The 25,288-nt window shown below is 38.3% G+C and overlaps 1 protein-coding gene and 1 long non-coding RNA gene across 2 annotated transcripts; one reads left to right on the forward strand and one right to left on the reverse strand.

The window, feature by feature from the left end:
- Window positions 1-6,852: 6,852 nt before the first annotated feature.
- LOC128015269 (V-set and transmembrane domain-containing protein 2-like protein) lies at window positions 6,853-16,144 on the forward strand. The gene is made up of 4 exons (XM_052598973.1): window positions 6,853-7,007; window positions 14,093-14,259; window positions 14,458-14,505; window positions 15,090-16,144. Exons 1-4 carry the CDS (start codon window positions 6,908-6,910, stop codon window positions 15,330-15,332), a joined length of 558 nt encoding a protein of 185 aa, XP_052454933.1. The 5' UTR covers window positions 6,853-6,907; the 3' UTR covers window positions 15,333-16,144.
- A 1,438-nt stretch (window positions 16,145-17,582) lies between these two features.
- On the reverse strand, window positions 17,583-20,711 carry LOC128015127 (uncharacterized). Its single transcript, XR_008183800.1, has 2 exons — window positions 20,295-20,711; window positions 17,583-17,975 (listed from the first exon to the last, which is right to left on the reverse strand). It is a non-coding gene; the product is annotated as an uncharacterized LOC128015127 (long non-coding RNA).
- Between the last annotated feature and the right edge of the window lie 4,577 nt (window positions 20,712-25,288).

Raw genomic sequence — 25,288 nt, forward strand, 5'->3', positions numbered from 1 at the left:
AAGACCCAAGTTATTATGACACTGCTCACTCCAGAGGTTCATAACAAGAGAATGATATGAAAAATCTCTCTTCAAACTAGCAGAGGTGCTCACAATAACTTGTCACGGGCTGAAGAATCACACGACAGGGTTTAGTGCAAAGTGAAGCCCCGGAGGGTGTATTTATTAAATGGTGCTCGGTGTAGTGCTGAATCCTGTAGTGTCCGGTGCTCGTCCTCGGTGCCACGTGATCCTGTTTGCCGGCCGGCTGAGTGCAAGGGAACTTGGTGTCCGGTGCTCGGGTGGCGGGCTGGTCGATCCGCAGCTGTCTAGAGGGACAAGAGACACAACGTTAGTTTCAGTCATCTGAAGATCCTCTCTCTCCTGTGTCACCTTCAGCCACAGCGTTTATAGTCCTCTTTTCATCCGTTTCAGCTGGGACCGATCAGCCCGCTGTGATTGCGTGCAGGTGAATCTCCCTCATTGCCAGGGCGACGCTGATAGGTGCCCAGGACACGGCTCACACTCCCCCCCCCTAAGCGTCGCTCTGGTTCCTCGGGCGAGGGGGAAGGCGGGGGCTGGTGGAGGAAGAGTACCTGACAGACCTGCGAAAGCTGTCCACAGGCGGGAGAGTCCATCCGCATTGGCGTTGGCGGTTCCAGCTCGATGTCGCACGTCAAAGTGGAAGTCCTGGAGCGCTAGGAACCACCGCGTTACCCGGGCATTGGTGTCCTTAGCCCGGGCCATCCACTGCAACGGGGCATGATCGGTGAAGAGGGTGAATTTCCGTCCCAGTAGGTAATATTTCAGCTCCAGGACTGCCCACTTGACGGCCAGCGCCTCCTTCTCCACTGCCGCGTATCGTTGCTCGGTGGTGGACAGCTTTCGGCTGATGTAGACCACCGTGTGCTCCTCACCGTCTTGCACCTGCGACAGGACGGCTCCCAACCCGGTGTCGGATGCGTCCGTCTGCAATAAGAAGGGACAGTTAAAGTCGGGAGCGCGCAACAGTGGCTCAGACGTGAGCGCCGCCTTTATCCTTCTGAATGCCTCCTCTTCCGGGGTTCCCCATTTTACCTTCTCCGGCTGTCCCTTCTTAGTGAGGTCTGTCAGGGCCGTCGCTAGGGAGGAGAAGTTGGGTATAAAACATCGATAATACCCCGCCAACCCCAAGAAGGCCCGTACCTGTTTCTTGGTGGAGGGCCTCGGGGCCGAGAGAATGGCTGTCACTTTTCCCTGTTGCGGACGGATTAGGCCCCGGCCCACCTGGAAACCGAGGTACTGTGCTTCAGGTAGGGCGAGGTGGCATTTCTTGGGGTTGGCGGTGAGCCCTGCCCGCCGTAGCTCAAGAAGCACCCTCCGGAGCCGCTCCAGATGGTCCTCCCAGGTCTCCGAGTGGATGACCACATCGTCTATGTAGGCCGCGGCGTAGGCTTGATGGGGTCTTAGCACAATGTCCATCATCCTCTGGAAGGTAGCCGGAGCCCCGTGTAGCCCGAAGGGGAGAACCCGGTACTGCCAGTGGCCAGTAGGGGTGGAGAAGGCGGTCTTTGGTTTGGCGGTCTCTGTTAACGGTACCTGCCAATAGCCCTTGGTGAGATCGAGCGTGGATATGAACCGGGCTCTCCCCAGCCGCTCCAGCAGCTCATCCACATGGGGCATCGGGTATCCGTCGAACTCGGAGACCTCGTTTAGGCGGCGGAAGTCGTTACAGAACCGGAGGGTGCCGTCCGGTTTTGGGACCATGACTATGGGACTGGACCAGGGACTGCGGGAGGGCTCGATGACCCCTAGCTTCAGCATCTCTTGCACCCCTTCTTCCACCGCGTGTCGCCGGGCCTCCGGAATTCGATAGGGCCGCTGCCGCACAACGGTCCCTTGTGGTGTGCGGACATCATGCTGCAGTAGGTTGGTCCGCCCGGGCCATGGGGGGAACACATCGGAGAACTGACCGACCAATGATGTATGGGCCTTGCCACTTGGCGAGGAATTTACATGCCGCTGTGGGGACGAGGACTAGAACGTAGTCCCCTGGCTGGAATTCCCGTGGTTGGGCCGCCGGGTCGTATCGTCGACGTTGAGCTTCTTGGGCGGCCGCCAGGTGCTACCGGACGAGGGGCATGACGCGGTCTATCCTCTCCCTCATCTCCCTTACGTGCTCGATCGTGGTTCGATGGGCGGTCGGCTGCTGCTCCCAGGCCTCTCGGGCGACATCGAGCAGGCCACGGGGCTGCCGCCCAAACAGGAGCTCGAATGGTGTGAATCCAGTGGATGCCGAAGAGGACGTACGGCAGCATTTGATCCCAATCCCGTCGGTCGTCCGCAGCCACGCGGCGGAGCATCTGCTTCAAGGTTTTGTTGAACCTCTCGACCAGCCCATCGGTCTGCGGGTGGTACACGGTGGTCCGAAGCTGCTTGACCTTTAGGAGGTGGCAGAGGTCAGCCATCATCCGGGACATGAAGGGGGTGCCCTGGTCGGTCAGAATCTCCCGGGGTATGCCGACCCGGCTGCACAGCAGGAAGAGCTCCTGGGCGATGGCCTTGGACGTGGCTTTGCGCAGTGGAATGGCTTCGGGGTACCGGGTCGCATAATCCACGATGACGAGGATGTGTTCGTGTCCCCGGGCGGACTTCGGCAGCGGCCCTACGAGGTCCATTCCTATTCGCTCAAAGGGCACCTCAATGATGGGCAGCGGGATAAGCGGAGCTGGGGGAGGAGCTTGGGGGGACGTCCGTTGACAGTCCGGACACGCCTGACAAAACCGCTTGATCTCCGCCTCCATGCCGGGCCAATGGAACCGGTCCCGGACTCAGTGAGTGGTGTTTTGCGCCCCCAGGTGGCCCGCCATAGGATGGGAATGGACTACAAATACTTTAATTAGCTCTGCTTGTTGGACTAATGTTGCTGGAGATTTCGTTCATTAAGAATTTACAGAAACATCATCATTTTATTTCAGATGAAAGAACTAAATTATATTAGTCTCTATATTCATTTTTAGCTTTTCTTTTTTCATCTTAATTTTAGTTAAGGTTTTGTCATTTTTTTTTAATATAATTTTTATAAATTTATATTTCAGTTTCACCTTTAGTTATTTTATTAAGTTAAACTAAATGAAAATGAGAAATGTCTTGGCAATAGCTCAAATAAAATAAGTTTAAGTTTTGTTTGATATTTTGTTTTATTTCAGATAAAGCTTATTTTATTTCAAATAATGAAAATCGATCAGTCTGAGTTTTATATTAGACTTATTTTACCAAGTCTTTCAAAGAAGCACCAGAACATTAAAATAGAAAACCATTTTTAAGGATAAAAAATTAAACCTTGATGGGACAAATAAAGACATTGCCACAGTTGTTTGACACCATTTGTGTACAAGAATATGAATCCAACATATTTCTTATTTGCTAACACTGATAACTACTTTATAACTACATTATTAAAAGAAATACTAATTGAAGTAACCTATAGAAATCTATTTATTTTCAGTATACACTGCTTTTAAAACAAATGCAGGTTTAGCTTTTTCCTCATTTTAGTCTGTTCACAGCTGACATGTTATCATTCACTGATAGTTGTCTCTGGTGCTGCATTTACCAGTGATAGTAAGCAGCTCGTGTTTACTGACTGGACTTGTTTCCTTGTGCGTTAGAATGAAGAATTTCTCTGTTTATATGGCCTCTGCTGGAAGTGATTTCCCATGCAGTCATTTGTCTCCATTAATGCTTCCAAACACACTGGCTAATGATTTTGTGATGCTTTTATTGCCACAGAATGTTGTGGCGGATTCCTCTTTATTTGCTCTCTTCCCTTGAGAGAGTTTCCGTTATTATCTGTGTGGTGTGTGTGTTTCTTTTTTATTAATTCCATCTATAAAAATAATTCCAGACTATAAAAGATGGAAGGTCATATTGAGGAAGGCTCATGCCGAACCAAAAACTATGCATCCGTTTAAACAGATTTGTTTTCGTAATGCTCTGATGTTGGATTCTATTTCTGTACTGTACTGGTTCATTATTGGATGTCATAATGATGCTACAGCCAACAAACAAAGACTTCTTGCATGCATTTCCTGTCCAGTTACTTGTCTAACTTTGTGCCATCCTCATCATCTCGAGTGCAATTACTGTGCCAGTGAAATACCTGCTGTTATGAAGCCAGTGAACACATAAAAGCAGCACTCTTAGGAGACCAACAGAAAACTGACCTTTCCCAAACAGAAAACATCCTGGGAGAAAATGAAGGCAATTTATGTCTTGGACAGAAGAATCTCAACATCAAGTGATCTACAAAAATGACTCAAATACACTGTACTGCTCAAACATTTCACAAAATACATATCTAAAATATTACATAAAATATTACAGCAAACTTCAAGTGGACATCCTCATGTAAACTCAGTGTCAACTTCAGCTTATCATGAGCATCCAGTTTTCTTTTCTTTATATCAATGTGAATTTTAATGTTATCATTATGAATTATATTTTATTTTATTCATACAAATTTTATCATTCATTCATATCATTTATGAAATAATATTTACCTAAAACACCAAGGGACTACTGATGAAAATTGGCATTTTCGCTATATATTTACATTTATTTGAATGTTGATTAATATACATTGTCCCTTTTTAAATGTGTAAATATATCAAAATAATATTCAGAGCAGTTTTTTTTTTTTTTTTACCAGATAATTGACCAGAGCATTCATTTCTGAAAGTCGAATATTGCTTTTGGTCTGCTTTTATAATTCTTCTTTATATTACATTGGAAGCATATTAATTGCATTAAATCTGAGTTCATCTGGAAGTGCAGAACAGGAGCCAGTGTTGTTCATTTCAAGCATGGCTTCACCTCACTCTCTCTGTGTCATCTTTGCACCTGTTGTTATGCCGTTTGTGAGCAGTGAGTGCTCTGGGTCTTGGCATCTCACAACTGGCACTTATGAACAGACAAACATGGCTTTCAGGAGCAGAGAGAAGAGGACTGTGTGCCAGTAAACCAGCTCCATAGCTGCCGTCACTCAACATGAAATCCCATCTGCTGCAGCTCGGAAACACGGCCAGAGATAAAGCATGCATTTAGTGTGCACTTCACAACACAAGCAAGAGTATTCTTCAAGACAAAAAGTAGAAAGCAAACTTTTGTGTTCTTAAGACTGAACTCGGCTAGATAGTCTACACAGACTCCAAAGTTGCCAGGTATCCAGCATTGTAGGAAAGAGGAGTAGATATCATATATTTTAACATTTTGAATTAATCTATAACATATTAGTGCAATTTTCATATGTATTACATTATGCACAGTAATTTCACATGCTTTTTAAGAAAACATATGTATCTTGATTAAGTATGATTTGTTTAATTACTTATTTTAGATATTTGTAATGATAAACAAATGCTTTGAATATTTTTTGATCAGCCATATGCAAAAATAGCAATGACTTCCAAATATATAAATTGTGCTTTCTTTAGTTTTAAGTTTGTTGCTTTTTTGGGACTATGCAGCATGTGCCTGGACCTTTTCATTTAATCACTGACTCATTAACACAGCACAGTTGTCTAGCAGGCCAATCAGTTATCTTATTGATCAATTAAGCTCTGAGACCAAAATATAATCTCAAAACAGCCAACGCTGCAAGCCGCAGGTCACGCTCTAACGTGAAAGCTGATGCCAGTCAAGATCCAGCTTTAAGAAAATCTAAATGCTCTATTTGAGCTTTAAATCGTATTTTCCAAAGATTTACTGTGTGGAAAGCATGAAGAAAATTGACTGCATGTAATGGCACCTTCAAGATTAGCAGCTGTGAAAGTGCTGGCCTTGCCCTTAAGAGAGACATGATTGTAGCCAACTTTTAATACAGTATCTCCTCATTTGAACCATTTTTGTTAAGCATTATGTCAGAAAAGGCAAAAGAACACCAGTACTCAGACCTGATCCTGATGTCTGTGAGAACTAGACAGATTTCCATTTGTGAGGCCTGTTCAACTATTTTAGCACAGGTTATTCCATTTCCTTCAGCCTCACAGCTATGTTTAATATTTATGAACCTGCTAGATATGCTTGGACTGTCTGTAAGATTATAAAATACTGGCTCACTCAAATGGAGGCAATGAACAGTAAAGCTATGCGTATGCTGCTCAAATAAATACTACTACGGCTTTGCATAAACTGAAATAAACTGATTTGGGACATGGAACTTAGCCTATACATTTTGTGTGTGTGTGTGTGTGTGTGTGTGTGTGTGTGTGTGTGTGTGTGTGTGTGTGTGTGTGTGTAAAAACATCCAGTGATAAGCAAGTTACTGTGGTGTGTCAGGTAATAATAAGCCTCATATAGGTCAGACTTTCTTGGATCTAATGGAACAGTATTCTTGGGAAAGACAAAAGTGTGTGTTCAAGTCACTTTGGTTGGAGCAAAGATGTCAATGTACATTTTCAATGTAAGATTTTTTAATTCTACTTCTACAAATAATGAATAAATAATGTAAATTATTGTGTTATCCTTTTTTTATTTTACGAAGATGTTGTTGTACCCTATAATACGATCATATTTTGTGTATGCAAATGATCTACTTTTTTGTAAATTAAAATTTCTGTTAAAACAGTCTCTGTATCCGCCATATTTTCTCACTTACAGGCTACCAAAACAAACACGTAAGAAAGTTGTTGAAATCTTAATCTTAATTCTGGTTTAAAGCTGTGAAAATGTTTAGTTTGCACACGCACAAAGTAAGTTCCACTGCCCCGGTCTCAGACCAGACGAAACGGGCGGATCATGAATTAACTTATATCGCTCCGCGTCATTGATCGCGCTCAGCAGACCGCATCACAGGCGCCCCCCTCCCCCGTGTGCTCCTCCGCCACAGCCGCGCGGGCAATTAGTGCTCACCAGCAGCTGCTCCGAGAGGATCTGATGAGTAGCAGGAATGGGCTCGTTTGGAGAGATGCTGTGGATTATACACTCAGTGGGACTTTATGCTCAAATCAGTGCGAATTTGGCAGTGGTCAATCCCGTATCTGGAAACGGTAGGTGTGAGGAACGGGAACAAACGGAACGTCATTGAGTGTGGTGTGATGTGTCTCAAACGAGCTGCTACTTAACATTTCTGGGGCATCATACGGAGCGGGTAGGAAGCTCAATAAGTTTTGATCTTCTTTTGCTGATTTTATGAAGTGTTTGTCTTTAACAATGTGAATACTTCAGATTGAAATTAATCCATCTTAAATTGTTTTTGAAAATTAAACTTTCAAAAACCGCTAATCTGAAGTTGCTTAGAGGCAGAAAAGATTAGGTAACATGGTATTGACAGAAATATGTCATTAAGTATTTTTAATGCATTCCAAATTAAAACAAATACAATAATGTGAATACATCGGACTTCACGACAGACTGGGGCAAATTGTCACAGAGTATTCCTGAAACGTTCGAGTATTGCGTTAAAAGTGCATTTTCATGTGCGTGTTTTATCCAGCAGTGATCTAGTTAACACCTATTGGGTTTAAAACGGTCTTAAATAGAATCATTTTTTTTTTTTTTGTGAATTCTGTTCTCTAAACTAAATGTAAAATATTATTTTTAACAAATGAACACAATAAAACCACACTGACATTCATTAAAGACAAGAGTCAAATGAGTAAAAAAAAAAAAATCAACAGTTAATCTGTGTTCTCATGGCAATATTAAATAAATATGTGTATTTTTCATAATTCAGGTTGGGGCTAGTTGTCACAAATTGTCATTTAAAAATATGTAATGATCAAAAGGTCATTATTATTATTATTATTGTCGTTTTCCCCCCGCTGTTTCATCATTGCTTATCACAACCAAATAAATATATAAATGTATAAAAAATAGTAATTATGCCTTTTTTAACTCATTATTCTGACTTTTTCCTTGCAACTGCGAGTTAATAGCTTGCAATTCTGACTTTTTCTGACTTCGGATGTGTTTTCTCAGAATTTTGAGGAAAAAAGTAAAAAATGTAAGTTAGTTTAAGCTTTAAAAACATGTTATGTTTAATAAAAAAAAAGAGAAAATTGACCAAACGTCTATATTTCTAAATAAAATTTCAGTTTTTAATTGTAGAATTTGATGCAGCACTGATCTGTTCGAACCAAAGCTGTATAATGATTTACAGTAAATGTAATTGACTGGGATATAAAATCTAATGTGCTCTTCAGTGTGTTGAAACATGTCTGATGGGAAGATTTGCTGCACAGAACTTGAGATTTCTCTCCGTGTCTCAGGTCACCATGAGCTGGTCTTCATCCGTATGGAGGTCTTCCTCCAGCTGAGATTAAACCAATCAACACTTTGTTGAAGTGATAAAGGGCAAATATCAAGCTGGTGTCAACAACTTCCTTATTTCTCACTCATTATTTCTCCTTACACACACTCACTTCCATCATTCAGTGTTGAGAATCGCTGCTTGCATCTCTGCAGGTAGAGAGATCTGTGCTAAAAGTGCAATGCCATTTACTTTAGGTGCATTTTGATCCATGTTTGAACTGAGTTTTATTTGCATTTCCACCGTTTTGAGCAGCAGGCATCACAATGTGTCATGTTTCAAGGACTTTGAAACAGTGAATCATTTTGAGAGATTGGTTCAATTGATTCAAAGTTTCAAAGGGCTTAATTTCTTCCATAACTATTGGTAGCCAGTTTTGCAAATGTCAAAAACTGTTGCAAAGTCATTTATAAAGTGATCAGTAAGGTTGATTGGTCAATACAGTGTTCCAGTCATCCTTAAATACACATTATACTGACAGCTACAGTATACAGGCACTCAGTATTTAACCGTGAATATGCACAAATTTTGCTTAATATATCAAACAGGGTAATAAATAAATCATTACACATAAAGGCATTCACCCTTTGGGTTACAGTATAGAGCAATTATGCGTTTATGCATGTAGAACAGTGTAGCCTGTAATATTAGAGTAAAAAGGTAATTAATTTCACAGAATTAATAAAAAATAATTAGGGCCGGGACTCGATTAAAAAAATTAATCTAATTAATTAGAGGCTTTGTAATTAATCGAAATTAGTCGCATTTTAATCGCAGATAAATATTTGACCTGAGAACAGTGAGAAGTAATTTTTTTCACATGGATTTATAGTATACCATTGAATAATGACTGAATACATAAGCTCAAGCAACAAAATATTGTTTATTTTTGTTCAACCAAGTCTAGCAGACCAGTGCAATTTTTGACATGAAGTGTATCAATAGCATATTTAGAAACAATTTAGAAATAGAACATTTCAGAAATTCAGGAAGCTTATAAGTGCTGGAACCTTCTGTAAAGTGTTTTTTAATACACAATACTGTCAATTACATTCAGAACATTGGAAACCCTGACTATTAGAAAACATCTCTCTGTTGCTTCAGAGGCCATAACATACTAAGTCCAACTCTCAATAACCTTGGCCAAAACAATAAAGAGTTCAACATAAACTGTTGCACCAACAAAATAATACATAGTTCAACATAAAGTGTAAAGTCCACGCTAGCTGCTATATGTTTTGCGCAGGGGGCAAGGAACTCGACCGGAAGTTGAAGTCGGCCGCGAGCTGCCATCTTTTAGCAGAACTTCACTTGCGTTAGCATTCCCATTGACTCCCATTCATTTTGGCGTCACTTTGACAGTGAATAACTTTACATCTGAGGCGTTTAAAGACTCCGTTTGTCCATTATTTATTTCTAAAGATACACGACAATATATAAAGGGCTCCATTGCCTTCTATGTTACATTATGGCCCCGTATTAAAAGTTTTTGTAAAAATTAGGCTAACGATTGCGTCATAACCACTCGTCTCTCTGTCGCATTACCGTACATACAGGAGGAGAAGCTCGCAGGCAATTAACTTAATATGGCGTACTGGCATTACATTTTAAAATACTATACAAAATAATTAATCAGAATGCTTACTCCTGCTCACTCACGACAAAGAACTCCCCGCTCAAGCTCGCCGTCTCTGCAATATTAACGATGGCAGTTTGCACGCACGGCTACTAGAAGATTTACATCTGGCAGACAGGTTGCTGACGTCGTCAAGCTTCGTTTGAGTCTGCGCGTCAGAAACTGAAGTGCTAAAAAACGCTAAAACTGGGCTTCACTTGTCTCAATTGAGTTCCAATGGGGTCGCTGTGTCCATTTCTTTTACTGTCTATGGTTTTGCGTTGAGGTGATACTTGTGGTTCGATCATGTGCTGCGCTGATATACGAACGCTAGTTGGTGCTTCAGTATAATCGGTCCGCCGAAACTCATCCAGTGAGAAACGTTTCGCGGTGCAAAAATAAGTTATTAAAAATGCGGGAATTTTTTTTCTGTAATTAATTAATCTTAGTTAACGCGTAATTTTTTGTGTAATTAATTAATCTCAATTAACGCGCTAAAGTCCCGGCCCTAAAAATAATACAATTATTGAATGCATAATTAACTTGATTTGATTGCACCAGCAATGCAGTTATGCACATGAAATTACTTTAGTGCATTTCCATGGAAACACATCTTCACGAAGAACAAGGACCGTTCCATGACAAGGTTCCTGGGAAATCAGTCGTAAGGAGAAATATGATTTGTAAAGCACCGATATACGTCATACTGCTGTAATGCTGCTCTGCTGGAAACCTCATACAAATAGAAAAACTGGAAGCAAAGTAAAAAGAATGAAAAGAAAACTTTCTGACTCTGGAACCTGGAAGAAAACTCATCTACCAACAGGATAGCAACCCAGCAAAAGCAACAGTGGAGGGGCGGTATTCACATTCATACTGCATACTGCATAGTATATACTCTAAACTGTTTATTATGTGACAGTTTGCAACATTTTAAACAATATTATTCTATTTTCTCACATGATATCATATGATGTACCTAAATCAGTTTGGAAGAGCAGGGTTGTATACATACAGTTCAACAGTTGTTTGTATCATTCACTTGTCTGTGTCTGTTCAGGGACTCTTTCTGCAGGTTGCATCAGTTTGCCAGTAGGTGGCAACAAATGAGCTGAATATTAATGTATTTATTAGTTTTCTGTTTCAGTTATGATTCTGTATGTCCAAATATCCATCAGTTTAAACTGTAATGATGTTTACAAGCTGCTGCGAATCCATATATTTTAAAATAAAAGATAGAAAACAGACGTTTTCTCATGTGGAGAGATAAGCAGAACAAAATAAATGCATGACACCACAGCGGATGAGAACAGTTCCTACTCTATTTTTATGGTATTTCCAAAGCATGCCCGCTCTTCATAAGTATGTAATTTTTCTTAAAAAAAAAAAAAAAGTAAATACTTTTAGGGCATAGCATAAGTAGTAGTATTGACCGCAATGTCAGGAACAATTTTGTATTTTATTTAGCAGAAGGACAGCATTTAACGAACTTTAAAAAAGTAACAGTGAATAAGTCATGGCTGAAGTGACTGCGGTGAGTTATTCACAATAAAGCATGCCTGGAGTACCTTATTTCTTACATATACAAATTAAATATAATTATTATTACTGTACTTGATTATTGTTTATTGCACGGTAGATTCTCAAGGCAGTGTAAAAGAAAAAAAAATATACAAAATAATATACAATACCATAAAAAAAAACACTAATGTTATTCAAAAATAATAGGCTACATCAACAAAATAAATACAGAAAAAGATTATATGGGTAGAAAAACAGCCAATTCAAATAAAGCTCTCCGAAATGAAAATGCTGAATGTACAAGAATTTGTAGTTCTCTGGTTGTGTTGTGCACATTTTACATGAAATTACAGAAATACAGAAAACATGAAATTATGCCTTTAGAAAACACTTTTATCCAAAGCAACTTACTACACACAACCAACAATATAAGTAGTAGGCCTATACAAGTTTATTAGAAAGCTAGATAAGAGTTCCAACAGAGATTGTTTTTTTCATTTGCATTGGAAATTCATATTTACACAACATCATGGCATTTGAGTGATAGAAAGAGCAATCAAAAATCCCAGCATCAATCGTGCACTGCTTACAGTAACTTCTCTCAAGAGAGAAACTGCTTCCACAGGTGATCCACTTGTGAGAGGAAGCACATACAGCTTCAGCAATCAACATATGTGAAACAGACTCATGTAAGAGAGGGATGATGTGTTACTGCTGGGCACATTGGCTCTCAGACTATAACACAGCAGTGTTTTAGACTCTGGATAATTATAACCAGTTGGAGACTGTGCATATTGAAGACTAGAGAAACTGTAGGACACACAGACTTTCTCAATCCAAACAAAGGAAACAGATGGACACGGTTTGCATTCTCATTACAGAAACAAAGAGCAGAAATTAGGGAGTAATAATCAAGACGCAATGGGAAAATATGTTTATATTGTGTGTGTGTGTGTGTGTGTGTGTGTGTAGCTGATTGGATAAAATCTCAATGTAAATCATATAGTGTACAGACCAAAATGGCTCAGTTGCACTATAAAACAAAGATTATTGGAGTATATTTTGCAAGAAAAGACCATTTTTGTCTTTCTACTTCTACTTTAAACAGTTTCAACTGCTGTTTCTTTGTTTGTGTTAAATATCCTAAATTGGCTACCATTGTGTGAAGTTTTCATAAAATGTTAATCAGTTTATTGATGATTTAATCCAAATGATTCCTGTAGTTATTGTTAATGATATAAAAATTCACTACTTAAAATTTTGAAAAATAAATCTAAATATTGTAATATAATGTTGCATTAACATTTCTGCATAAATTGAAGAAGGAATTTTTTTTTTTGCTATGAATTTTGCTCGTCAGCTATATTTGATTCATAAAATTTGACAAATAATATCAGTATTACATAATATTGATTTAAAAAATCTACCATGTTTATCTGCATTTTATAACAGTTTCTTAATTGCTTAATAGGTTCAGAACAGTTTTATAATGTCCATTACTATCTACTTCTATGCACATATATTGTACAATGCAATACAATACACAATGCATTGTATTTCCAGTGCAGTGCACAAACTGACATGGTACAGATAGATTATAGATATATAAATGAATGCACAAATGTTTCTGATATGCAGCCTGACAGAAAGCATACAGCAGACGTGTGGGGTGTCAGGAGATGAGATGAGGCTTGTTTCAGTGTCCATCCCTGGGGTTAGAAGAAATCTGTTCTGGGAGTGTAAGAAGTCTTAATGGATCAGTGCTTCAGTTCTGCTTGAATTGCATTAGTCTCTTTCAAGCCTGCAATTCAGACAAGTACGGCTTATTTCCTGAAAGGGAGAGCGACTCTAATGCAGCACAGACATGCACATATGCGGTGGGTACTTTCACAATTTTTGTTTATAAGCAATTATATTAATTGAGTGACTTCATGTATGCATTCAAGCAGTTTTTCAGTGCAATCAAATGTGCATACAGTTGTTGAGCAGATTCTCTCCACAGTAAGAATATTAATGTCATCCTTTATCTTTATGAATGTGTGATTTGTGATGTCTGTTTTCCCACAGACAGAGAGAGGGAAGTGGTTTAGGCTTTACAGTGGCCTCATTTTATTCCCTTTGTTTGCAGCGGGACTTACTTTTCAAATTAATTGCGATTTTTAATTATATCCTATTTTCTGTAATTATATTTGTATGATTTTGTGGCCATTCTGGCTCAAGCAGCCTAAACATGTTGGAAACAATTTCTGAACCATTTAAACAGACAAACTAAATCCGGACTACATATTAAGTTATTTTAGTATCATTGAGATATTATAATAGTTTGTTATTAAAAATGCTTCATGGTACTCACGTGAATGGAGGCAGAAGAGTTGTGGTGCTGTCTATGAAGGGTCAGAAGGCTCTCGGATTTCATCAAAAATGCCGTAATTTGTGTTTTGAAGATTAACAAAAGTTTTATGGTGAATAACTAATGACAGAATTTTCATTTTCGGGTGAACTATCCCTTTAAACAAACACATGCACCCCCCCCCCCCCCCACCCCACACACACACACACACACACAAACAACAGAAAGTATCTGTGAAGATATTCATGGAAGCAGCTGCTGATAAGAGAGAGCAGGATTACGAATGGTTCATAAAATGCAGTATCAAGTGTAGTTTTTAAAATCTGTTTCTCTTCAGCTCTTTTCACCGAGGTTCCTCATGACGTGGTCTCTCAGGCTGGAGATGATGTGGAGATGGCCTGCTCCTTCAGAGGCGCTAGCTCCTCCTCCGTCTCCTTGGAGATCCAGTGGTGGTACACCAGACACAGCAGAGAGGGGGCGGAGCAACCAGCATGGACAACCAATCAGGAAAGCCTATTTTTATTTGATCAGATACAATTTATTTAATTACTTTTTTTGAAAAATTTATTCTAAAAAGTGTAAAAATAATTCTAAATAAATGTGATTATTTTACCTAATATTCAAGCTATGTTTTTTTATTGACAGATTTTTTCAAGAATGTATTCAGTATAGCACTTAATTTTAATTTCGAATGTGTGTGTACAGGTGGTTTCACAGGAAAACACACCAAACGGGGCGACTAAAATAAGCGTGAGTTTTGCATTTTGTAATTTGTTTTAATTCGACAATTTAAGTGCTTAATTATCATGTTTAAATATTAATTATATTCAACTTTTTTTTATATATTGCCATATATATATATATATATATATATATATATATATATATATATATATATATATATATATATATATATATACATCGATTAGGATCTTCTTAACAAATTCACATCAGCACATTCTGATCAAACTAAGACTTTGTTGAAATTATTTACTTTTGCCTATTCTTTAAAATATATTTTTAGTAATTCTGCAGTAATTTAATTATCTCATTAATTATTATTCATATCACTGACAGCAACAAACAAGAGTGGAATTGCTTACAAAATAAAGGCCTTGCAGGGCTTTTACCTGTCTGTATATTCATGTTCATTCATTTTGCATTGAGAGAGAATCTGTCTCAGTGTTTCTCCAAACATCCTTCTTCAGTTTGGACTAATTTTAATTGGTGCACATAAGCATGATAGGTTTCCTTAATTCACAAACTTACAAGGACTTGCTTTCTCTGATAGGTAAATGTTCTTGTTCAATGATAATATTCTGTGTTTGTTTTAGGTGGTAAAAGTGGTTGGCAGCAACATCTCACATAAACTTCGTCTGTCTAGCGTCAGACCTTCAGACGAAGGAACGTACGAGTGTCAGGTCATTGACAGTGAAAACCGATCCCAGCGGCACAGAGTTCAGGCGTATCTGCAGGTACAGCCAGACGTCCACAACAGAGACCAGAAGAACGGAGAGGAGAAGAAGACATCAGAAGAGAACACAGAGCCTGAAGACCATCAGATGAGCCACCATTAGAAGAAGAGCAGAGGATGTGCCAAGCGGCCCATCGTTTTCATGAAGAGGATCATCATCAGCTCCACGAGGGGAACAAGACAAGAGCAGGAAAGAAACCGCAAGAAACCGAGAGCAGCGATTTGAAGACTGCACACGAGAAGAGAGACAATAATCTGTTCTAAAGTAAAACTAGAACAGTCCTGGTGTTATGAACCATATCCTATCACAAGTTGCCCACATAATGAGTCTTTACATTAGTTTGTGCTGCTTCTATCAAAAGAAACGTTAGTTTTCTTTGCTTCAGGTTCGTCTAAGGCTACCTCTCCTGATTTTTTGGTCATCTGGTTATCGTAAGGAGAGGAGAAGAATAGGATGAATGAAACAGCAGCAGAAACGAGAGGTGATTATTGATGACTGAGAAGAAATGAAGAGGGTGAATTTAGCTGCAGGCAGAAATATTAATTTATTCACTAACAGATAAGGTCTAAATGTAATATATTATTTGTGTTAGAAATGTTTAACTTTACTGATCTGTTCGCCTTCACATTTTATTTGTGTGTGTTTGTAATTTGATTAAATTTTATCATGAAAAAAATTTGTTGTGCACAAGATGGTAAATGGCTATTTTGTGTGTGTGTGTGTGTGTGTGTGTGTGTGTGTGTGTGTGTTTTATTAGACTTGGAGCTACATTTCTATAATGGGCTTTCGTCAAACAGTTGAAATGCAGTTTTCTGATATTAAAGTGATTTTTATGATGCATCTTCTGTATATCTGCTTTGATGTTTCTGTATGGAAGCAATGCAAACAATAAATTGAGTCGTATAAACAATAAACATAGTTGCTGTTATTTGCTCAACTCTGTTTTTGTGATGATATTTTATAAAGTCTGAAAATATACTTTTGAAGCTTGATTTATTGTCTTCTGTTCAGAGATGAGATATCTTTTTCATGTTATTTTTATTATCAGGCTCTTCTGTAAATTGTGCATGATGCAACACTGCCATCCTCAGGATAAACTCTATAATCTTCAGATTCATTTTCAAACTAAAATTATACTTCTGGGGCCCAAATGTGATGATAAACCTTCCGATGAACATAATTTATTTATTATAAAAATAGTTTCTATTTTGTTTTATTCACCACAAAAATTGAAACAAAAGTATGTTTTTGCAGTGGTGCCATAGAAGAACAGTTATGGTTCTGCAAAAAAAAAAAAAAAAAAAGAAAGAAAAAAGAAAAGCTTTAAGTGAACAGTTCTTAAAAGAACAACAACATTTTGTTAATATTGAGTGTGCACACAAATAAAAGTAGACCCTTTACAGTTTCTAATGATGTACAGTATTATTCTTATCCGTGTGAGCAAACTGACTGCAGATTTTATGTCTCCAAATAGTTATCAAGAAAAAAAACTCCAGTGATCACGAACATTTATCTCGTTTTACAATATTTCACTAAAAATCACCTGTGCTGAGATTTAACACACAGGAGTGCATAAGACATACTTCAAACTTATCATCTACATTTTCAATTAAATTAATATTTTCGGTCCAAACTTCAATTATACATATGGGTCAATGACAAAGTTCATTCATTAAATGTAATCATAAAACATAAATACACATGACAGTTCAGTCTCATGCATCTGCTGTAGGCTACTTCTGTTATATTTACATTAGGAAATACTGGGATTGAATGCAGTTGTACGAGTTCATTTATTATCTGTTATAAAACAACAGGGAACTTGTCCAGAATATGTTGCCAGATGTCTGTAATGCTGTTTGTAAATGTTTATGAGCTCTAGAAACAGTGTTTGGGAAAGGAGCGTGTGATCAGTAACTGTACTCTGTCTGACTGACTTCCTGTGTTGGCAAATGAATAATCATGTGCTGAGATAATCTTCTAGTGTTCATGTTGATAACAGCATTCTGGGCATCATTTGAAGTAGATCAAAAAAGCTTTTAAAGGGGTCCTTTCAGAATTTTAGCACCTAGAAACCTTAGAATAGTTAGTCATGGTTTTTGGACATTACCAAAAACTCATAGTGGACACTCATTCAATGGGCTTAATCATAAATGTGCATGATTAATTTAAACAAACAGTGTCACTTTTGAAAGTCAAATTTACTGCTTAGTTTTGGAAAATAACCTTTTTACACTTTTCAATAGCCTTTAAATGAAAACAGATTAAAAATGAAATGGCGTAATTGTTTTATAATGAAGAAGTCACAGACGAATATAAAGATATTGGAATAAAAAATTGCTTATAAAATCAAACTTTTGCATGCATCATTTTCATTCTTGTGTTTTTACAGCATGATATTTCCCACGATGCAATGTGGCTCCAAACATCCAAAATTTCTTGACATTTATTGTTGCATATTGCTCAGCTTGGCTTTTCACATTCTTAGAAAAGTACAGTATATAAAAGATTGCCTAATACTCTGTGAATACTGACAAGTGCATGGAAAAATAGATGATTTTATAAAATAGACTGTTATCCACCACCGAAGGGTCTCACTTCCCGATGATAACATTCTTGTATCCTCTAACGTGGCCCAGCTTGTCGCTGTCAAAATCCACTATGAGTTTGCACAGGCCAGACTGAGTGGGAGTGAAGTAGATCTTGACTTTTGCCTCCTGCCCGGGTTCGATGGGTGACTCCACACTGAAAAAAGTGATTTTGGAGAGTTGTAAATATAATCTGTGGAAACCATATAAAATGTACATGATTATTGCAGCCAGCCAACGAATTCTAAAGTAATGGGTAAATTCTACATATGCTACCCATTCATCAACAGTAAGAACCATCACATAGAAAAATGCAGTAAAATATACCCCCAAACCGTGAGTTATTTTGCTTTAAATTGCGCATGCGTCAGCCCGCGTTTTTGATTGAGTGTGGACTCATATAAACACTGAAGCAGTGTTAAAAGTAACACTGAAGCAGAGTTGAAGTTAATGAGATAATTAAGAAATGAATTGGGTCATGATTGACCATTATTGAAGACATCTGATGTTAACAAGCAGACTCACCAAACTAGAAAATCACAATTTGTGTGTTACCATTATAGTGGTCAATGTTTCCTTTAGTTGGGTTCTTGAACCTTCAGATGCTTACTTTAGACTTTGTGGTGCTGTGTTAACAGAATGATAACAGACAGACCAGCCCAAAGACAATCATGTGTGCTATTGATTGTTGTTTGAACTAATTGTCATGGAATGACCTGAATGCATCAGTTCAGGTTTCTTTAATGTATACATAAATCAAGCGGTGGTGGGGGGATAGGAATCCAGCATTTTTTGGCATAATATGACATGTTTTTAAAAGTTAGTTCTACATAAAGAAAGAATTATTACGTTTAGAAACACAGACATCAAGAATCAGCGTGAGCATCACAACAATGGTGACCATCAAAAAAGCATGTTGTAGCCAATAAAAACTCATCCATTGCTCCCATCATGCATTGCGGCATGAATAAATTATGAGCTGAACTGTCTTTTTAACTTTTTAATAACTAAATTTTATTTTTGCTGAGATATTTTTTACCTTATTTTAATGAGTAAGTAGCTGTTGAATATATACATAAATGTGAGGTATTGTTACCCAATTTATGCAAGCATTTAATAGCTTTTTACTTCAGATAGTTTATACTCAATAAATGGGATTAAATCTACCCCACCAAAGTCGATGCAAATTGTTACCTCACATTTATTGGGTAAATCCTATAGATTAGTTTTTACAGTGCAGTCTGAGACGAATAAATATTTACACGTTAGAAATCTAACAGAGACAGACACTAGCAAAGAAGTGTATCATCACTGTGTGCAAATGTACAGTCGGTATTAAAGTGAGAGGACCACTCTGAAAATCTGGGATTATGGGGCGTTTAGAAAAAATGTTGAAACAGATGATTATGGTCTGACAGTGAAATATTCAGTCACGGACTTATTTTGATGCACAAATGTTAAATGTTTTCATTTTAGCTTATGCAAATTTTATGAATTGTACGTTTTATGGATTGTGGAATTTTTAAGAATTTACTTTAGATCCATATTTCATTTAACGATCCTGTTCTGCACTGTATATTTCATTAATATTTTTTTAAACAATCTGATCACGCATAATGAACAAAGTGATTGCATGAATGAAACAATATCAAACAAGTGAAAGCAGCTTTTATAACCAGAAGAGAGAAATAATGAGTCTTTGATTCTGTCATTTTCCATTCATGGTTTGGTCACTATTGTCAAGCATACTATTTTAATTATAATGACTCTTAGTAAATATTTTTAGTGGCGCACGTGGTAAACAGCAGTCTGTACTTCTAAAGACATACCATTTGCATGCCATTCACAACCTTGTTCACTAAGACTCTTCAAAGAATCTTCACGTGTAGCCGTGGAAAGTATACAATACATAGTGAGTTAATAACTCATAATATAAACCTGACACACACCTGGCATGCATTACATGCCATATAATAACACCAAACTGTATAACTGACCACAGTGTACCATTCACACGGACCAGAGATGCTTAAACCAGTGTAACACAGTGCTTTAGCTTTATTATGGGTGGACATGAAGAACTACAGTTAATAAATAACAGCAGGTACATCTCATCCTAAATAATGTGATTGATGCATGGACAAAATCAACATCCACACAATAAATGAATAAACAAAGGACCTTAAAGTTTAATATAATAAATGCATTTAAATTGATCAATAAGTATAAAGATGTGTTGCATGTGGTAACACCAATTAAACCGGCTTTGTTCAAGTATATTATTTAATATATGTACATTAGGTTACACTTTTAAGTTTTTTTTTTTTTATGTCAGAACAAGTAGAAATAAATCTATTAAGTAACTACTACACAATTGATTTTTTTTTTAGCGTGATGTAAAATAAATAAATATTAAGACAAACTTAAGTATCTTAAAGTTGAAACCATTGATGAACCCATTGTGAAATGCGCTTACCCATGTTAATGCAGTGCTGTAATGTTGCGCTGTTCCAGCTGTGTGTGTTCAGTCAGTCAGAATCAGTGTGCGCGCGCTCTCACACTCACGCGCGTCTTGAGCGGCGCGTCAAAGCGTCACGCCCACGCGCGCGCAAAGACCTCACGGACAGCATCCTACTGACATACACACTCTCTCGTTCTCTGCACTTGCTTTACAGTATAATATTGTCTTGTTAAACTGAATATTGACCTCACTATTGTATCGTTTTTAAATAATAGCCTATTAGGCTTAGGATTTTTATCTTTAATCAAAATGAAGTAAACTTTAAATATTTGTTTCTAGTTTGAGTGGATGTGTGTTTTGTCATTTCTTTGAGTGCTGCTATGAAAAACTTCTCCATAGTCTTGTCTACAAAGAAAAATGGTCTTTCTTAAGTTTTTTTTTTTTATCTGTCTGTAATTGGAATGTTTTCTTGAGGATGATAATTAATCCTGTTAAACCCTTTAATTTTAACAAAGCAAGTCCTGTAATAACATTATTCTACAGGAAGTGACATCACTTCGGTGAATCAAATAACAGCACAAACATCAGTGAATATTAAGAATTGTGACATAATTCTAAATAAATTCAGTGACTACATTTGATTAGCATCTCTTTTCCTAATATGGCTTTAATTCCTAATATCTTTACATTTTTATTTAAATATAAACAACCAGGGGCGGAGCCAGAGGGGTGGCTTGGGGTGGCCCACGCCACCCCTGAGATTCGATTGGCCACCCCAGGTGCCACCCCAAAATCCTACTCTACGATTGGCCATTAACGTGGTCAAAGGCGGAACCTTTGTTGACGCACTTTGCTGCCTTTAAATCAGCGCGGGAGCTTTGACAGTCAGACACCAGAACTCAGGAATGTAAGTAGCAAGTGTTTGACATAAGCTAACCAACGATACATGGCTTATTGTTTTTTTAGCATGTGAGTGTACAGCAGTACTTACGTTACTTGTGCTAGCACGCAAAGATATCTATTTACCCATCACATCTGCCTTGATATCTAATCGCACACACAGCCCAGTATCACGTCTGTTGAATCACGTCATGTAACGTTAAGGTAATTTATTTACTGTAAGTTACTGCCTACTCAGTCGACATCTGCTAGGTCATTAACTGTTGGCTACTTTTGTAAAAAAGCATTTAAAGATTTATCATTAGCAGACGCAATTTTGTGCAAAAAAACGTAGCCTACATTATATTTTAACCAAATTAAACACGCCATAGCTCGCCCTTACCTTCAGGAAATTAGGCTTTAGGCTATATATTCCCAGATAAATTCCACGCAAGGTTTCGTTTTTGTTTGTTCTATAGGCTATACAGTCAATGTTTTCAAGCCCTGTGTTGCTAACATACCTATGCTGTGAAATTAAGGTCTAGCCTACTGGTGGGTTTAGTTGAATTTGAGTAATAGGATATGCAACCATTCACATCTGGAGATAGTTATTTGTGTTCGCCAAAATCATAGAAATTATCATTACAAGACACTTACAGCATCTCCTGTAATCCAAGACAGATTTTCTTCGAGTTGTTAGGCTTTAGAGCATTTATTTTAACAAACGACATGGAAAACATAATTAATTTCATCCACATATCCTTATGCGCACAATGCACAACAACAATTTAGTTTAAACCGTGAGAATCAAGCAAACCTCACGGCCATCAGGGCCTTAAAGTGACAGGCACTGAATTCGACTTGCACATTAACAATGCAGTAATGACATGAAAGAGTAGTCTATATCGTTTAAACTTTATAAATAGTTACAGTTTAGCTCACAGGTCAGATGTGGCCTTTTATTAAGCTTTAATTATGTGTAATTAATTGTAAATAATACATTCTTTTGTTGTGCATTGTGCCATTCCACGTTTGTTTCATTTCAATTTCTAATAATAATGTAAGTAATAATTACTAATAATGTAAATGGGAAAAAAAAGTATTTAATTGGTGTTTATGTAGCCTAGGGGTTGGTTGGACTGTTCTGAATGAAATCTGACTTCATTGCAGTATGAAAAGGAACCAGAATATCCAACAGTTCTTCGTTAGCAAGAAAAGCAAACCTGATGAAGACAGTGAACTGATCAGAGCAGCTGAAGTTAGCAGTACCAGCAGTGGTTCAGATAATGTTAGCGAGTCAGATCAGGATGATGACAGGCAGGGTGAAGCGACTGAGCTAGCAGCTTCACCTGATGACCTGGGTATGTAAAATCTAGAATTAGATTTTATGGTATCATTGATTTAATAGGCTATGTATTTGGAAAAACAATCTTAACAGCATTTTTATTTAGCCTACACAAAATAAAAATGTTTAGGCATCTAAGTGAAATCATTCTAAATGCTATTTCAGATTCAGACAAGGGTGCTGGAGACACTTCAGATCCTTATAAGGGTATGACATCTCAGCTATATCTGATTGAATTGCACTTGTTTTAGTTAATACAACAAAATGTATTTTACATTTAAATTTAGGTCCATCATCATCATCTTGTCTCACTGGTTGTCCACGTGCAGCTACAAACCCAACCCCTGGACCTCATGGTGTGTACTGTATGTTTTATCCTGGTTAAAATATATATAGAAAAAACATGTTTGTATGATTTGCTGAATTACTTTTGTTCTTTCCAGATATCTCCCAATCAAGGGCAGCAGATCCAACTCAACCTGTGCTGAGGATGTTTCCCAAGACCACACAAGGTCAGAAAAGAAGGGCATTCAACCCGCAGTGGTACAGCAAGTATTCTTGGTTAGAGTACTCTGTTAGCAAAGATTCAGCTTACTGTTATGCATGTAGACATTTCTCACTCCCTTCAGCGTCAGAATCAGTATTTACGTCCCAGGCAGGTTTTTCACATTGGAAGAAAGCGCTGTATAAAGATGGAGGCCTTACATTGCATGACCGGTCTGACAGTCACGTTAATGCAATGTTTGCTTGGAGAGAATATAAGAATCGTATGCTGTCTGATTCTGGGTTAATGGATTTAATCGATCAAGAGTACAAAAGAAAAGTTGAGGAGAACAGGAGATACATAAAAACAATTGCAGAGGTTCTGTTGTTAACAGCAACTCAGAAGCAGGCTCAGAGGGGCCACCGGGAGTCAGAGGACTCTGACAATAGGGGGAATTTCATAGAAACTCTAACTGTGATTGCTAATCATGATGCCCTTATAAGTGAGAAAATGAGGGAAAAGGGGAATGCAAAGTACACATCTGGAACCATACAGAATGAAATTCTGGAGTGTCTTGCAAACATGGTGAGGGATGACATTGTAAAGGAGGTGAAGGAGAGTGAGGTTTTCTCAGTAATTGCAGATGAAAGCAAAGACCTCCAGAAAAAGGAGCAACTGTCGTTGGTAGTGAGGTATTACTACAGTGGGGCTATACATGAAAGTTTCCTTGATTTTCAGCATGCTCAGGATTTGGATGCTAAGGGACTTAGTGATAAAATCATACAATGCCTTGAAAAATATGGGCTCAATTACAAGGAGAACCTGATTGGGCAAGGCTATGATGGAGCAGCTGTGATGAGTGGGAAACACTCGGGTGTGGCAGCCAGAATTCAGGCAGAGGCTAAACAGGCATTTTATGTCCACTGTAATGCCCACTGCCTGAATCTAGTCTTAGTGGACACAGTGAAGTCAGTGGCAGAGGTAGATTGTTTCTTCACCCTCCTCCAAAGACTCTATGTGTATATGACCGGGTCCTATGTACATCAAAAATGGATGGAGGTTCAAAAAGATATGTATGGTGGCCAATGCAGAGAGTTGCAAAAACTGAGTGATACACGATGGGCGTGTAGAGCAGTGGCTTGCAGGAACTTATTGGATAGATTACCAGCCGTCCTGCATGTTCTTGAGCAGATCAGTTCAGAGGACAATGGGGACAGATCTGTTGATGCTCGAGGTTTATTAGCACAGATTGACCTTACATTCATAGCCTTACTGACAACTTTCCAAAAACTCCTTGGAACCACAAAGCGACTCTCTGACCTGCTACAGGCCCCCTCACTTGACTTAGCCATAGCAGTTGATTTGATTGAATCACTTCATGCTACATTTCAGGAGTACAGGAACGAGACATTTGCACATGATTTGTGGCAAGAAATATCTGATACAGCCAAGCTGTGTAATGTAGCAGTTGAAAATGTCACAAAAAAGAGAGAACAGAGAGTAAGCTCAAAACTGGGTGGGTCTCATATAACTTGTACTATAGGCCTACGCAGGGGTGATGAGGACAAAAACTCATTTAGGCAAAGGTTACTGTACCCAATCCTAGATTGCATCATGAGTGAGATGGACAGAAGGTTTTCAAAGTCAAACTGTGTACTCATGAATGGGATACAGGCACTGAACCCTCAAAGCTGTACATTCCTAGACAAGGTTCAAGTCTTACAATTAGGTGATTTGTATGGCAGTGATCAAGAGGATTTGACCCATGAGCTGCATCAGGCCAGAAGGGTTGTAAAGAGAAAGATGGACAGTGGGGCAGTACAATTGGGAAGTGTTACAGACTTCACTGTATTTTTGGAACCCTATAAAGAGGTGTTCCCTGACCTCTTTAGGCTTTGCAAGGTTGCCACAGCCATCCCAGTGAGTACTGCTGGCTGTGAACGGAGCTTCTCAGCCCTGAAGCTAATAAAGACACACTTAAGGACCACCATGGTTGATGGTAGGCTTAGCCACTTAGGTGTGTTAAGTATTGAATCCAGGAGAGCAAAAGCTTTAAATATGGATGACTTTATCAAGGTTTTCGCCAGCTCACACAAAAATCGGCGCATTCAGTTGTTTTAACAACAATATATAGATGGGCAAACAAATTGTAATTCATTGTTCCATGAATAAATAGTATATAGCTGAGAACTTGGATTTTGGATATTAACAGCTATAGAAATAGATGGCCAAAGATATTATGTTTGAGTTGTTATTGTAAAAAACAAAAAGTCTTGAAGGTGTATTTTTATGTTTGAGATG

This window comes from Carassius gibelio, chromosome A6 (assembly GCF_023724105.1).
Source record: "Carassius gibelio isolate Cgi1373 ecotype wild population from Czech Republic chromosome A6, carGib1.2-hapl.c, whole genome shotgun sequence".
NCBI lineage: Eukaryota > Metazoa > Chordata > Actinopteri > Cypriniformes > Cyprinidae > Carassius > Carassius gibelio.